Consider the following 16555-nt stretch of genomic DNA (forward strand, 5'->3'; position numbering starts at 1 on the left):
ATTATTGATTTTTGAAATTCAAATGAAACAAATATTTAGAAAAATGGAGCAAACAAATGATCTTGATTTTAGTTACTTTTGAATTCAAGACGAACCTAAAGTGAGCCGTAATGTGAATAAAGTAAATGTTTTGTACATTATAATTGAATTTTGCACGCTTTTCCAATTCAAAAAGCAACACATCAGCATCAACACTACTTGGTCAACGGACGCCGATACAAAATGGCAACCTTAGAAGGAAGCCTTCGGTCTTTTATTCTGAGGAACTCGCGCTAAAACTTGACATTTACCGCTGATGTTTCAGATGAAATATTTTTCCTGCGCTGGAAATATCTCATTACACTGTCTAGCTGTTCATGGGAGTGAAAAATGAACCACCAAACAACAAAAACACACCCATGAACGCAAGGGTGTATCTTCAATTTCCTGCCCTGGATACAGGATCACGGAGCACACAGCAGTAAATTTTGCTTCCGACTTTGTGAAGGATGATTCAGCGTGCAGCTGCGATAAAATGGCTGATTCCATATTACTCATACAGAGAGAAAAGAGAGAGAGAGAGAGACTATGATTCACTGTTGCCCTCTTGCCCTGTCAGTCAATACTCGCGCCATCTGCCACAGCAAAGCCACGCTACTCTAAAACTAAAGCTCTCTCACACACACACACTGCCAGCAGCAGCGAGGTTAGCAGGGTGTGTGTGATGGATACAGGCTCGGCTTATCCCCACACTGCTTCCTGTGGGTATTTTGTATCCTCCTTGCTTGAGCAGGAGCAGAAATCTGTGTGAAGCCTCGCCATGCTCTATGCTTGTACAAGATAAATGACTGGTGTTGTAATCAATGACCACTTGAAGCACAATGCTAGCAGCTATCCAATTACTGCTAAGTCATACAGCGGCGGCCATTGTAAATGTCCTCTCTTCCCCAACACCACATCTATCACCGGCAGCAGCTGAAGGTCTCTGCAAGCTTGAAGGCTCCCAGAGTTTTTATTCCAAAATGAAATATCTATCATTTGGGAAATAGAAACCGTTGTTGTGCTCGATGGACTCCAGCTGGCCGCACTGCGCCCAGTGTTGGAGCAGAAATAAACATCTTTACAACCTGGTACTGAAAACTGTTTTTGTAGAAGTTACCTGCTTCAGTTGTGGAAAGGTTTGAAGTTATGCGTAATTAAAGGCGTGCCAGCTTTGAATGACTGCTGGGTGCTGAAGTGGGAATGTGGCCCGCCTCAGTTTGGCTTTACCTCTTTGCTCATTTTTGGATTACGAGGAGTTATGAGGAGTCTGCCAAGATGGTGATACAATGACTGTCTATTTCTATATACACTATCGTTCAAAAGTTAGAAACGTCCATATTTTTGGAAGAAAAGCAGTTTTTTTCAATGAAGATAAGAGTGTAGACATTGTTAATGTGGTAAATGACTATTCTAGCTGGAAAAGGCTGATTTTTAATGGAATATCTCCATGGGGGTACAGAGGAACATTTACAGCAACCATCACTCCTGTAATTCAATTCAATTCAATTTTATTTATATAGCGCCAATTACAGTCAAATTGTCTGAAGACGCCATACAGAACCCATATGCCTGACCCCCAGAGCAAGCCCTAAGGTGACAGTGGCAAGAAAAACACCCTTTTAACAGGGAAAAAAAAACAATGTTCTAATGCTACATTGTGTTAACTAATTGTGTTGAAAGACTAAGTGATGATTAGAAAACTCTTGTGCAATTATGTTAGCACATGAATAAATGGTGAATTGTCTGGGCGACCCCAAACTTTTGAACGGTAGTGTATAGTAAATGGTGTTGCCACTGCAGGTACCAATGGTGCTGGTTTTGTACTGAAACCACTGATAATTAGCTATACTATGAGTGAAAAACCCACATTGGCTTGACTGTATGTCTTTAAGCCAATCAAAATCATGAGCCCAGGATGTAGGAATGGCGTCCCGTCAAAATAGTGATGAGGAAACTGTTTTGGTGAAACATTTGCATGCAGAGAGGCAGTAAAACACAGAAGTAGCAGAGGAAAAGCTAGCGGACTATGTGATTTAAACCTTTGTCAGTGGAGGTAGTTGTTGTTGTTGTTTTTGAGACCAGCAGGCAGGGAGAAAGCCTCCCAGCCTTCCACTGAGTCAGACTATCACATGGTTAGAGAGACAGACAACCATACATTCACACCTACGGCCAATTTAGAATCGCCAATTAACCTCAGCATGTGTGTGGGAGGAAAGGCCAAGCAGGTTTGAAGTCAGAACCGCTGCACCAACGTGCCACCCCACAGCAAGATTTCTGTTTTTAAATTTAATTGAAGTATTTTCTCCTTTATTTCTCTCTGTCAGGGGGGACATGTCTCTCAAACTGTAATTAACCTTTATTTGATGTCTAAATTCTCCCCTGAAAGCCGATCTAATGACTGGCGGTTGTTGTTGTTTAGGGGAGGCTGAGACAGTTCTCAGAAAGTCTTGCGAGATGCAAAGCCATTCAGAAGCATTTCACAGGTTCAGTATGTCAAACAAACAACAAGAAAAGACCTCTGATAGTGCCCTCCAGTTATAATTCATACGGTTGGCTAGTCTGCAATCAATAATGGACTATTATGGGACTTTTCTGTATATTTTGTCATTTTTATCACGTGCAATCGTCTCACTACCAATATTATCACTGTCAAATGCAATATTTCTGTGTAATGCATTTGTTTACTTTCAATTCACTTTCTGTTTTCTGTTTCTGTACAGTTTACATTTTATACTTGTGGTATTTGATCTATTTATTTCTTTTCTTTTAGACACTATTCCTTGGCATCCACTTTACACCCTTTGACACGTTCTGTACTTTATGTTCTTTTTTGATTTCAATTGAATTACTATCCTCTGTGTAATTTCAATAATGTTTGTTTATTGTACTGGTTGGTTTAGTTTAATAGAGATTACAGAAATTGTGATCATAATTAAAGAAATTAATGTTGGTTGTTTTTAGGGAACAAGATGCAAACTGCAGTTTCTGGTGCCCTTTTTGAACCAGTTCTGTGGATGTACAAATACAAAGATGAAAAATATGACTACTTTTGAATGTCTGGACAACGTAGGGATGATTTACAGCCAATAGCTACATGTTTTCTGTGCATTAAAGACATTTCAACCTGCAGAAGAAGTGCAGAAGCCCCTTTAAAGGACAGTTTCTGCTGACTGCAGCCTCGACGTGCAACAGTGAATTACTTCTGCCTCACCATCCTTAGAGGAAGTGATTGGAAAAATCCAATTTTGTTATCTTGCCAGCTTTCAGAAGACACAGGGAACAATGTGTTAACCAGCGAAAACACAGATGTGTGTGTCTGGAGGTTTCCACAGAACACACAGCCTCAATTCTAGTTCACAGCCCGAGAAAGGCACGGGATAAATAAATGAAGGGAGAGTGTCATGATGTCTGAAATCATAGTACTCTATCACTAATGTGCAGCTCACCTTAGTCAGAGGTCTGACTGGCCGTAGGTGCAGGCTTCTGTTTCCATAGCGACGGGCGTGGACTCCATCTTTGTGCACATCGATGCCCGTGGGCACGTTGGGAGGAGTCAGCAGCAGCTTCTTTAGCTGGAGAAAGAGAAGAAGAAAAGGAGATAAGTCAGGCAAGAGTTTGCAAATTAGCATCCGTTGAAGTTTAATGTTTTTTATTCCCTCAAATTGTAACAGTTATAATGCTTTACAAAAAAATAAACAAATGACAAAGATGAATTTATTCCTTCTAACAAAATGAAAAAGAAAACAGAATCAACTTTCCAAACGTATCCACGTGCTACAGATATTGAAGCGTTTGTGTTTCTATAACATCTATAAAACATTTTTCACACTCCTCTGCACACCAAGGCAGATACTTCACTGAATGTATCACTGAATTATCTTCTGGCAACTTGCTCCTCTTGGTAACCGTTTCTGAGCCATGCTGTATATGTAGTATTGATCTAGTATGTTATATTTTCCTCTAAATTTCTTCTATTTTCCTCCTTGTAGTCACCTCTCTGCTCTGTGTAAACACTACCTGCAGTTCAACTGAAAACTAATTTTTGCGAGTTGCAGCTGAGTCGGTCACGGCTTCTCAGTTGCACTGCAAAATGCCACATTTTTTTTTTTTTGTATTTTACAAGAGCGGACTCCTTCAAATGGTTTATTTGTGACATAATAATAACAATTTTAAGTTTATTTATGGTTATTTTCTTTCTGCTGCACCTGCTTATTACACATGATGCGTTCAAGGACTGTTGGAAAGTCGGAAGTCTAACATTTATTCTATTTGTACAGTTGCTGGCTATGATAAATAGTGTAATTTTGGATATTTCTTTTAAGAAAACATACCTTTCAAAGTGATTTTTTGAGTTAAAGTCAGGATTAATATGTAGTTATGTTAAGTTTAGACTTGATATTTCAGCTACTTCCTAAATGCACTCAATACAAGCATAATGTACACACAGTGTGAGTAAAAATGATGAATGCATGGGATGACAATTAGGATGCAAATGCAGTATAATAATTACATTTGTTTACACATTTTAATCAAAATACCAAAAGGCACAAGTGAAAAGGAAGCTGGGTTTAAAATGGAATGAAAGGATCCAACATTTGGCTCTTTAAGCCTCTTATTCCAATTTTTAATCTATATTCTGTCACCTGTTAATGTCATACAGATGGATGTTTGTGCAAGGGAATAATGTGCAGAGGAGGTCATGACACTGTGTATTTATCATTTTACTAAAGCTGACAGTTACATGACACATTCACAGTCCCTATTAAAGAGCTGGATTCAGCTTCTCTCGCCTCCATCTTTCCATCCTCACACTCTTCTTCTTCTTCTTCTTCCTCCCATGCAGAACTTCAACCACTCTCTGTCCGCCTCTTTCCCTCTAATCCCTGTAACATCTTTCAGCCTTCCTTTCTTTATACCCATAAATCCTTTCCTTCTTTCACCTCCATCTTCACGACCTTTTCCCACCCGTCTTCGGCTTTCCCGTGAACTCTGCCCTCTTCCTCCGCTCTCTTCGTCCCTCCTTCCCCTCATCCCCTCCTTCCTTCAGACCAAACAAAAGCCAAGATACAGACACGAAACAAAGCAAACCTCTCCCGAGTCCCCTCCTAGGGTATTACCTTTCAAATGGATATTAACACAACTGCTCCTCATTCCCTCACTATCCTTTCATTGCTTTATTCATCTGTCTATTCATCCATTCATTATAGTGCCTAGCTTCATGGCAGGGCTATCAGCTGATATAAATCAGCTTAGGGAGAAAATCCCCCACTAAGCTGCGCAGCTTTTGCTCCAGAAGACGATGTAGAAAATACAGATGTGATAGAAATGAGGATTGGAAGAGCCCTGCATGCGGAGGGTCGACTTAATGCAACGCACCCTCTGGCAGCCATATTGGAGGCCTTGATCTCTTGCTACACAGCAGGCTCATCTCATTTCTCTATTTTTAGTCACCTTTTCCTCTCGAGGCTTGCTGGAGGAGCTTTGAGCGAGGATGTACAGGTGTATCTTTATATCTGCTCATTTAGTACAATGCCTGTCGCATCTAAGGGTCTAAGACAGGGACAAGAAGCTGTGATTAAGAGACAAATCCAAGTCAGTCTGTTGTTACAGCTCTGATTCTGCCTTTGCGTTTCTTCTGCAGACTTTATATGAAAGACGGATACAGCTAGCGTGACGTGACCTTCTGGTTTGTGGACGACCACTGAAGCCTCAAGTTTGGTATTTCACTGTCGCAATCTTTTAAAAATAGACGTAAAGAGCGAGTGCTGGAGCTGACTGGAGAACCTGAAGACATTACTCATAATGATGTAATTGCAGGATAGCAATAGCTCAGCTGTCTGAGTGGCGACCCATAAACAGGGGCTATAGTCCCCAACGCAGAGGTCATGGGTTCAAATCCAGCCCATAGCCATTTACTTCATGTTATTCCCCCATTCTTCTACACAAGTTTCCTATCTCTCTCTCTCTCCACTGTCCTATATTGAATAATCGTAAAAAAAAAAAAGAGTCATCAGTGTCCTAAAACGCAAACGGTTACTCTAAACAGTACCTTAATGTCAGGGTGTATTAAAAAAGTCTTGAAACTAGTGATTGAGACCATCAGTTTACTAAGAAAATGTTTTGTGAGTTAATGGAATAAGTGAGAAGTAGGGTCATTTTGTCAGTGACTTCTATACAATCTGACATAGAGGAGTCGCCCCCTACTGGATGCTGGACAGAAAGCAGGTTTATGGCACTTTTGACAGGCTACATTTTTCATTTTAATTAAATGACTCACTGAATATAAAATGGCACTAAATATTTCATGTTGATGACCAACTGGCCTCTCTATGATGGCACTACAATGCACAAACACACAGGAGACCTGCTGACCCACCTCTATTTAACTTTAAATGAGGAACTACATATATCAGCGAGAGGCTCTTAATACAACTTTATAGGTTATTTTGGTTTGCCTATGGTACAGCTTTATGAGAACACGAGTAAACATTTTATGAAAAACAAATTAGAATAATGAGGCTTTTAAGGGGAAAAGTATAAAAAGTTGTGAATGTTTATGAAGGCTTGGGTGATCCAGAGGTCAGAGTTCAACCATGTTTTATGACTGTATAGTACTATAATGCCTTAATGAGGACAACATTACCAGGCGACAGAGCTGGCTGTAAGCACATAATACTATCTGGGTCAAATGACTGAACGGGCCGATCGCCTGCATCGCTAATGGGGCCACTGCGGCCCTTTGTGGGCGAGCCAACTTGGCTCAGAGTGCGTGATGATGCTCCTCTGAGAGTCCCATTGAGGGATGTGAAGAGGAGACTGAAGGTTTGTGTCTGTGTGAAACACTGAAAACCCTCCGGCAGCGTCCGGGCCCCCTCAAACACTCTACTTTTCCCTCGCTTTACTCTACTCTACTCTGGACGCCTTCCAGAGCTCCGTCAAGAATGGAGGCCTTGTTCTGTGGCGGTGGGACTCAAACATGCAGAGTAAGTGGTGGCGCAGTTGCAGTAACAAGTGAATGCAAAAAACAAAAACACAAACATATGAGATGTCGGGGAAGCACGAACACTGAAGTGAACTCTGACAGAAACAGAAGGAGGATGGCAAACACACTCAGACGAGGAGATATAAGAGCAAATAGGCAGCGACAAGTACATGAAAACATTAAGACAAATCGAATCACACCTAAAACATACGCCTCATTCAGAGACAAAGAAATGACATCCCTTCTAACTTTTTTTTGACTCCTTTTGGGCTCATTTTCTACAAGCACAACCAAGTTGAACCACTTAAAAACCATCTGAAAAGCATTAAAAAATACGGCCTAGATGTTAAAAGATATCTGTGTCACAGGAACAATTAAGGAAGTCAGCACACAGGGTTGGACTGTTTGAGTGGTTGAGCGCAATAATAATGATTATACTGTAGATGTCTGCATGCGCATTTTGATGAGTCATAATTACAACGTGACCAGCCTCGATGACAATCTGGCCCGCAGTCATAACTCTTCAAGGCAGTGACTGGAGATGCAGACGGGTGACAATTAAGGGGAAACCGAAATAACTGAGCAGAGAGTGTGATGCCTCGCGACAGGAAAGCTGACTAAAGTGTTCTGATGAGTATGAAAATGAATCCAGGCTCCTCCCACCAGTGTTTTATTAATAAAGGAAATGCAAGCTTTGAATCATCAAGATATTTTTGAGCAAAAATGGCATTACATTGTATACAGAGAGCTTTCCAAACAGTGAGAATCTTATGCAGGTGATCAGGTCAGAAAGCAACTCAGTCATTTTTAAAATTCTTTTCTATTTTTTGTTTATTGTTAAATGTATATTTTTCATAAATTTTTTATAACAATTTTTATCTCATGAGACATATTATGTACTTTAATTTAATTTTTATATATTTTTAAAAGTTTATTTATATTGTTTTTCTGTTTGGAGGTGGGAGAGTCACACATTTTCTGAGGTGAGCGCCCCATTAAATGCTGGCACTGTTCCCAGAGCTCTTTTTTTTAAAAATCTTTATTATCTAAAAGTTTCTTCCACAACCAAAATTGTCCATTTCTAAAATGATTTTCTAGTATTTGTTTATTTTCTATGTATATTTTTAATTGATTTATTAAGACAATTTTTATTTAATAATATTTATTATTTATTTTTAGCTCACTTTCATGTTTCAAAAAACATTTATATATTTTTTTCTGTTTGGAGGTGGGGGATTCACGTTTTCTAACCTGAGCATCCCCATTAAATGCTGACATTGTGCCAGAGCACAGAGTGCATGTGTGATTGTATAAATACATACAATAAACAACACAAAAACCTACAGAAAAGAATGTGTTGCACTGAATTTGGATTTTTCAACAAAAATAATAAGCTATACATATAATGTGGATATCTTTATTGTCAATCTAACCCAGCTGCCCACTCTTTAAAGCAGACTGATGTGCGTTGATGAGCAGACAGGTGCTCCTGCTCAGCATCCCGGTGATGTCACCTGCAGCATCAGTTCCCACCAGCAGAGGGCGGCGCTGCACTCAGGCCCGAGCTGCATGAGTGACAGCGGTCATGTGACAGTAAAGCACTCAACTGATGGAAACACACACACATCTGGCAGCTTCCACGGAGTAAAGAGCATAATGTTATTACAGCAGGCTTTTCTGAGTGAGTGGACGTTAATGTCAGGTTGCTATTTTTTGCCACTGATAGTGTGCGTAATGGAAACAGAGCCAGGATGCAGAAAGATATGTTTTATATACAGTAAAGTGCAATATTGAGCTGTCTGTCTGGGGTCCTGGACGCTGCTGCTGGATCAGTGAATTTTGAGACAGCGCAGACACGTGTATCATTAATAAATCTAAAAGAAAAAGAAAACCTAGAGAAGTACGGGAAATGATCATGAAACTTTGAAAAACTGCTAATTTTCATAAAACCAGAGCAGATCAGAGATGTTTTCTTGGTCGAAACAAAGAGGAAACATCTAAAAACATTAAATAACCAGGTAGCTCTGATGTAAATATAGGGATTTTTGTATTGTAAACAGTTTATAATGTGTAAGCTCTACAGTTAAGTGGCCGCTAATGTAAATGCTAGCAGCAGTGTAGTTATCAATGGAGGCAGGATGGAATCAGGAAGTCTGAAAAGCTAAAAATGGCACTAATAGACTAGCCGCTACTTGTACCTTCCAGTCATTACATAGTGGGATGAACAGCAACTTTTCAGGCCAAAATTCTCTATTTTTTTAAGGTCCTGTATCTCTACAGGAACAGCAAAACCATGAAAGAAGTAGAAAGAACTCAGCCATGTCTAACAAATACATAAAGTTATAAATGATTTAAAAAGTAAGTTGAATTTCTTTTACTTTACAGAAGTTTAAGAAACCCAGAATCAACACATAGAACCTTTTTGGTTCCAAGATGTTATCAATATTAGAAATGAAAATAGCAGCTCTACATACTGAGGATATGTTAAATAGGAAATTAGCTGTTTTTTTACACTGCTCTGCTCATCAAGTGGAGAAAGATATTTCACTGTGCTGAATGTATCCTCCAACAAGTTGCTCTTATGTATGCTATTTTTGAGCCGTGCTGCCTTTAAAATCAGTCCTGAAAACCACATTGTTTGCTGCTGCTTTCTCTTAGATGCTCAGTGTATTTTCTTGACTTTTATTGCATTTTTTGTGCTTAACTATGATTTATTGATATTATTTCAGGGTCTTAATGTCTACATTTAATTATTTTTCTAATGAATTTTAAAGTTCTGTGATGCATTTCTGCCAATGTAAAGCATCTTGAAGTGCCTCGTGTATAAATTGTGCTATATAAATAAACTCGCCTTGCCTTTAGTTATAGATCAAGAATTTTGTATTTTGCTGTCACATTCTCCTAATTGTTTCTGTACTCGTCTCCTCTCTGCTCTGTGTAAACACTGCCTGCAGTTCAGTCAGAATTTTTTATCTTTTGACTGTTGATGGCAGCAGTCACTCATGGCTTCTCAGTTGCACCACAAAGAGCCGTTTGTTTTATTTGCTTCTAGAATTTGGTGCGAGCTGCAAAATAAAGTGAATTCGATGAAGTATCACAATTTCAAGCTCAGATTTGGTTAATTTACCTGATGGAAGTGCACATGACCAGGAGAAAATTGAAAACATCTTTCTGATAAATGGTGTAATTTTCTAAAAGATTTGGGGTTCAGAGGGTTAATTACACCCCTACTGGCAACAGCTTGCACGACTGTTTAAGTTTTCTCTGCTATGGAAAACAAACTTTCATCTGTTCACTAGCGTTCCTGGCATGCAAATGATACTGCACATCCCATTCCTGTTTTCAGCAAGCTTGACTTGCTAGTCACAAACTTGCTGCCTGCAGGTGCGACCAAGATGACGCCCAAGGGAGACGTTTCTAGAAGCAGCAACAGATACGGGAGCGGAGGTAGAAACTGTAGTAGTAGTAGTATGCGGGGCTGTGACGGAAAAAAGGAGTTGCGTATGTGACAAAGGTTTTGGGAAAGTGTCTTATGCCATCTGTCAACGGTACGAAGCGACAACCAGATTGTCTAGGAACAGAAAAGACTGTTTCAGCTCTAGGGTTTAGGCATGAGGAGGAGGCTTCAACGGAAGGTGTTGCTGCAACAATAATTGCAGAGCATACCTTAAATTGATGTAAAGCAAATAAAAATAACCCAGAAAACTGCACTACAGTAGGTGAAAATGTAAGAATATGTCCTGGTAGACTTGCACAATGGTAGGTCTTAAAGGGCTAAGAAACCTTAAGTTGTTGGGTTCCAATCAGATTTAATGGGAGAATTTTGTCTAAGAACAGAAACATATTCTCCAGCACAGACGTCACATAGCTAAAAGAACATTCTGTGCCATGAAGTTAAAGGTAAACACAGCATCCACCTGTCTCTGAACTCCACTAGTTATGCTTCAAACCGCTTCATATTCCCTTCAAGTCCCCTGATTTTAACCCTTTCATGATTAGGAAAAAAAATTCTCTCAATTATTGTGCAAAGCGTACATGTGCACCAGATATCGTCGTCAAGCACGGTGACGAATGATGGCATTTAATCAGCTTCTTTTCCAGTAAAGAGTCACCTGACCTACCGCTTCTCATTTGACCTTCAGCGTCTTTTTCTCCCTGGAGGTAGAAACTGAGAAAAATTGGCAGGCAACTTATTAACCAGCCTCTTATGGCGACATAAGTTGACTGATAACCAAGGAGTCGTCAAGGAGAAACAAGGGCAGGGCGGTCATGTGAGCAGCGACAATGTTTTGCAACAACACAGAAGACGATGGCATCTAGTGGCGTGACCTCTCACTATCACTAACCCGCTGTTTTGGCCTAAACAATACCTTCATGGCATTTAACAGACTGCGGCAGCAACACGACCGGTTCTGCCCCGCTGCGTCCTGTATGCCGTTACTATGCCAACATACTGTAAGCCACACACTAATGGCTATTGCTGTGAGGCTTGGAATTTTTTTCTGGCTTCTTCAGCTGCCAAACTACTCTGATTACTGCGCTGAAACATCTAAGGTCATTCAAGTCATTATCATTTCCACCAATTTGGAAGGAATGCCCCTTCCACTGGTCATTTTCTTCTCTGTTACCAGTCAGATCCTGCACCGCTGCTGCTCTGACCAACTATGAAAAACTATGGCTCATCACCGCTCTTTTTTGTTTATATATTTGTAACTTTGGTAATTGTTTGAACCTGTACCTGACATTTTAGTAAAGCCACTAAACTAGGTCCAATTAGCAAGACTAAAACCACATCCTAGGTCAGTCAAATATACATTTACCCGCCTGATATCCTAAAATTACGGATGTCTGATATTGGCTTTTTTTGCCAACAACTGATATGTCGATATTGTCTGACACTCGATTTCCGATTCCGATATTACCTGATAACAATATTGATATATGTGGTTTATTTAGGTAACATCACATATGTCCTCTCGTGGAATTAACACATCATGTTTAATTTTATTGTGATGCCCCATTGAATGCATTCTCAAATGGAACAAGGCTTTCCAAACATCAACATTGTCTGTGCAGAACAGTAAAACTACTTCAACTTTAGTTGTGGAAAAAAATACCATATTTATGGCATTTTTTTAATTGTCTCAAGCAACAGTTCACACTCTCCCTCTCTCCCTTTGGTAAATGCTGGCAATATCCAGGCAGTATTTTATCAATTTTCACAATAGCCAAAAAACCCCAACAACGATATTGACAGATATTACATTTTTATTCTAATATCGGGCCGATAATATCAGTGAGCCAATATTATCCGACATCCCTACCTAAAACCTACAAGGAAGTGTAAAAAACATGGTATCTTTGAAAGAAAAGAAGAAAAAAACCCGTCAAAACTCCACAACCTATCAGTCCTGGAAACTGAAAACCAGAGAGAATCTGTCCGACGGTCCTTGAACTAATCATCATCTCTTGACTTTAAAGTCATATTTTATCAGAATCACTTTATTCTGTGGCTCAGTTTTTTAAATCACCAAAAATAAGCCATTTGCACTTGTAAAAAACAAAAAAAATCATGTCCTCCTCAGCACAACAGAGAAATCATAAGTAATTCTGCTGAGACCAACAGCCACCTGACAAAAATTCAGCGACTATTACTTTGAACTGCAGGCTGTGTACACACAGAGCAGAGAGAAGACAAGTTAAACAAGGAAATAGCAAAGTATCTATACAAAAGCAATGTTTTTTTACTAGGAACATGGAGGGGAAACTTCAGAAGCATCCAGAATAAAGTTTGTAAAGCTTTAAAATAAAAAAGGAACTGCATTAAGAGGAAGGACTGCAGCCTAATAAAGACAACTCTCCTTTTTCACTCTGCAAGTTTAATTTTACTTTTAAAATATAGAACTAATGGCAACATGAACAAAAACTGAATTAAATACTACACATGAGATGATCCAGGTCAGACTTAACCACATCATGAAGTCTTTAAGATAAACCTGCTTTGCTCTGTATCCATAACAAAAGATTATATTAGTACTTACTGGACGTTTATATTTAATATACACAACACAGCTGGAGTTACTGTGATGATTCATTTTTCCATTTGTTGGTGTCATTTTACAGATTTTGCAGTAGTTTTATTACATTTGTCATAAATACAGAAGCATATTAAAAATCAAAAGAGAAATTTAAAGAAGTCTTAACATCTTTTACACTTAGAATAATCGTATGAAACATGCAGAATCTCAGGACCCCAATTGCCTATTCACATCTATTTGAAATCAGGCTTCTAACTACACTGTATCTGTATTTTTATGTATTTTCTATTGTCAGGACATGTTCTCTCGTTCTGCTTCTCAGTGGGGCGTCCTGTTGCCCACCGTCAGCCTCCTCTGAACCTAAGGAGTTGTGAAACACCCAACCTTTCATTTTGAGGCTTCACAAATCTGTGCCAACACATTTGTTTTTAACGGTTGTGTGTGAGTGCAAACGGGAAGGCAGAGCAGCTCGGTGAAGATTTACGCCGTAGGTATTCAACCGTCCGGTGTGACTCACGACCGACAAACAATAGCATCTTTGTAGGCCGCTGCCAGATCGGAGCGCACAAGGAAACTCTGTGCTGCTGCGAAACTTAAGTCAAATTAAGGAAGTGGGGCGGATTCATCTTGACAAGTGCAATAAGGCCACATTACAGCGGTGATCATAAGTCGTTTAATTCAGCCAAATAGCTTCCTGCCTCAATTAGGCCCCCGAGCCGGCGGCGGGTCTGCAATCTTCAGACAGCGGAGGGGAAAGTAGGCTAGAGCGTTCACTGGAGGGAGATATGACAATTTGTTGTTCCCGTGTGATGAGTTGGAGGTTTTATGTTTTGGAGGAGGGGGGTTACGGCTCAGGTGCAGGCAGGGGCTGATAACATGGGGGACGGAGGGGGCAAAGAGAGACATAAACAAGTCTTGTTCCTAGAAACCGGGTTCAGCGAACGATGGAGGGGCCCAGAGACAGAAAAAAGAGAGGGAGTGAGGCATCCAGCAGCACTGTGCGAACAAAGAAAGAGGGAAAACGAGGGTGGAAACAAGCAAACACACATGAGCACTTGACCATGTGCTGGAAGACCGCACACATTTGGATTACTGCACCTGTGAGGACTAACTACTCTTATTATTTCTACAATTTGTGTTTCATTTCTAAAGTTTTGACTATATTTTCCATTAACTATGGCAGCACTGTGGACACTAAAGTAACTTTTTATTTGTTGCATCAGGATGTACAAAAAAGCCTCTTGCACAAATACCCAAAATTTTGAATTATGTGTCATATTTTTCCCTCTATCTTTATACTACACTGAAAAACGAGCCTACAGTGAGCAAAAAAATGTGACAAAAGCAAAAAAAAAACAACAAGAAATTGCACGAGATTTAGAGGTTTAAAATGAAAAATTATCACAATTTGCACTCTTGCACATAAAATGCTTTAACAGTTGTACATTCTTTACATGGGACACTTTGCATTTTATATCTTTCTTATTGTTCCTTTCATTTACTGCATGTTTTTGCTTATTTATCTGTATTTATGCTGGTGGGAACTGTTCTCTTTTTGCTGTAACAGCCAAATTTCCCCTTGGAGATTAATCAAGTATTTCTTTTCTATATTATTTTTGTTTACCCATTGCTACAAAGTAAATCTAATTCTTATATAAACTCCTTGACTAAGCATTTTTCCTCTGCCTGAAGGATTTTAAGTTAGATTTTTATTCCTGAAAATGACACGTGGTCCCTAGAAATACAGCGACACACTCACACACACAGGACGGGTCTGGATGAAAGGTTACTTTGTGCCTCAGCAGCGCTCTGTTTTCCTGGAGTTCAAGGCAGACTTTGAACCTCGCGGGCCAACAAGGGGAACATCAAGGCTAGCACACGCGACACAGATTGAGATAGTGGGGTGGAAGAGAGAGGCAGAGCATGGGAAAGCAGAGGCACAGTGTGGCGGAGGCGACGAGGGCTGGATGGTGTTTGAAGCACGCATTAAAGGATCCACTTCAACAGGCGGCGGTTTGTGAGCTGCGAGAGACTTTTGATTTGCAAAAAAAAAAAGGCGAAACACAAAGGTATCTGGGATGAAAATACCAAGTTGTTAAACAGGGGAGGGGCAAATGTTCAGATATGTGTAAGGTGAAGTTCAACGGAGATGAAAGTGGCCACGATGTCCAGCAGCAGGGGGGAAACGAAAAGCGCTGCTTCTTTTAGGTAAAGAGGGGTTCTTACTAGAGATGGGTCCTCTGTCTCGGCCCCCAGGGACTGGCTGAAGTCCTCTGCGCTGAGAGGAAGACTGTCCTCTTCTTCCTCTTCTTGGCTGGGCTCCTCCCCCAGAGCGGGGAAGACCGAGAGCCCGCCCACCTCAGCGTCCACCATGCCATCCAAGCTGTCGGTCAGAGCGGCGAGCAGAGCCGCATTCTCCTCTTCTATCTGGAGGGAGGCGAACACAAGGAGAAAATGGGTCAAATGTGGAAAAGATACACCTTAAATACAGCGACACGGTTACACATAATGGGTCCGTTACGCTTAAAAACCCCGTCCAAGCTTATTATCTTGCTAGCACTTCCATATTTATATGTGCTGGGAGTCACATCATGATCACCTTGTAACGGCAGTGTACTGATGAGTCCAAAAAACTCTTCAGGTTTTCAAATCTGAAGGACCAAACCATCATCTTGCAGCGTTGTGATTTCTGTGTTGGTTTAAAAATGCTGGGTTGAATTAATTTTGAAGCATTTGTGCAGAATATTTGGTGAGCCGGTGTACTTCAGCTGCAGCAAGTTGGATGAGAGCAAAACCTTTGAAAATCAGCAAGTTTGGCCTTTATCTCTAGCAGGTGGCTGGAAATAAAGACAGAAACTTAGCAGATGGACGGATTCTAGTCTAAACAACAACGTCAAGTCATATCTAAGCCATTTTGAGGCAGCAAGGCATTATTTTAAAGGAACAAATAACTGTTCAGGATATAACTTTGAGGGCTGCTCAGTGGCTTGGTGGTTCGCACTTTCGCCTTGCAGCTAGAAGATCCCCAGTTTGTGTCTTTGTGCCTGTGGACGTGTGCAATCACACTTTAGCCTGCCATGTCTACTTTTACTGCAATTAGAGATTTCTTACATCTCCCAGAATACAGAATACAACTCCAGGAGAAGGCGCCATCGCTTATTTCTCTCAGCTGTTTCATACCAACACTCTGACCTGGTGTTTACCGGTGCCGAAAAACAATTTGTAATGCTGGTAAATGTCTGTATTTGAAGTAAATGACACTGATCATCTTATTAAAATGCCACCCATGTTCTGCTGGGAGACATTCAGTCCTGGCTTCATAAACATGTTTGCTACACCCGATTGGACGAATGCTTCACTCGTGTCTGATCTGCTCCTAGATTTCAAATCGAACCAACATGGTGGCTTGTTTAGAAACTTTGGCTCGTATTACAAGAACAATTCACTAGTTAAGAACTAACCCAAACCGTAATGTATTTCTGAGAACATTTGAGGAAACAAATGAGCCATGCAG

The 16555-nt window shown here is 40.3% G+C and overlaps 1 protein-coding gene across 1 annotated transcript in view; it reads right to left on the reverse strand.

Moving 5' to 3' along the window:
* Positions 1-16555, reverse strand: part of ppargc1b (peroxisome proliferator-activated receptor gamma, coactivator 1 beta) — a 115883-nt gene that overhangs the window by 17165 nt on the left and 82163 nt on the right. Inside the window, 2 exon segments of the mRNA XM_022213998.2 lie at positions 3468-3593; positions 15268-15468. Of these exon segments, the coding sequence (XP_022069690.2) occupies positions 3468-3593; positions 15268-15468 (327 nt within the window).

This window comes from Acanthochromis polyacanthus, chromosome 10 (genome assembly GCF_021347895.1).
Source record: "Acanthochromis polyacanthus isolate Apoly-LR-REF ecotype Palm Island chromosome 10, KAUST_Apoly_ChrSc, whole genome shotgun sequence".
Taxonomy (NCBI): Eukaryota; Metazoa; Chordata; class Actinopteri; family Pomacentridae; genus Acanthochromis; species Acanthochromis polyacanthus.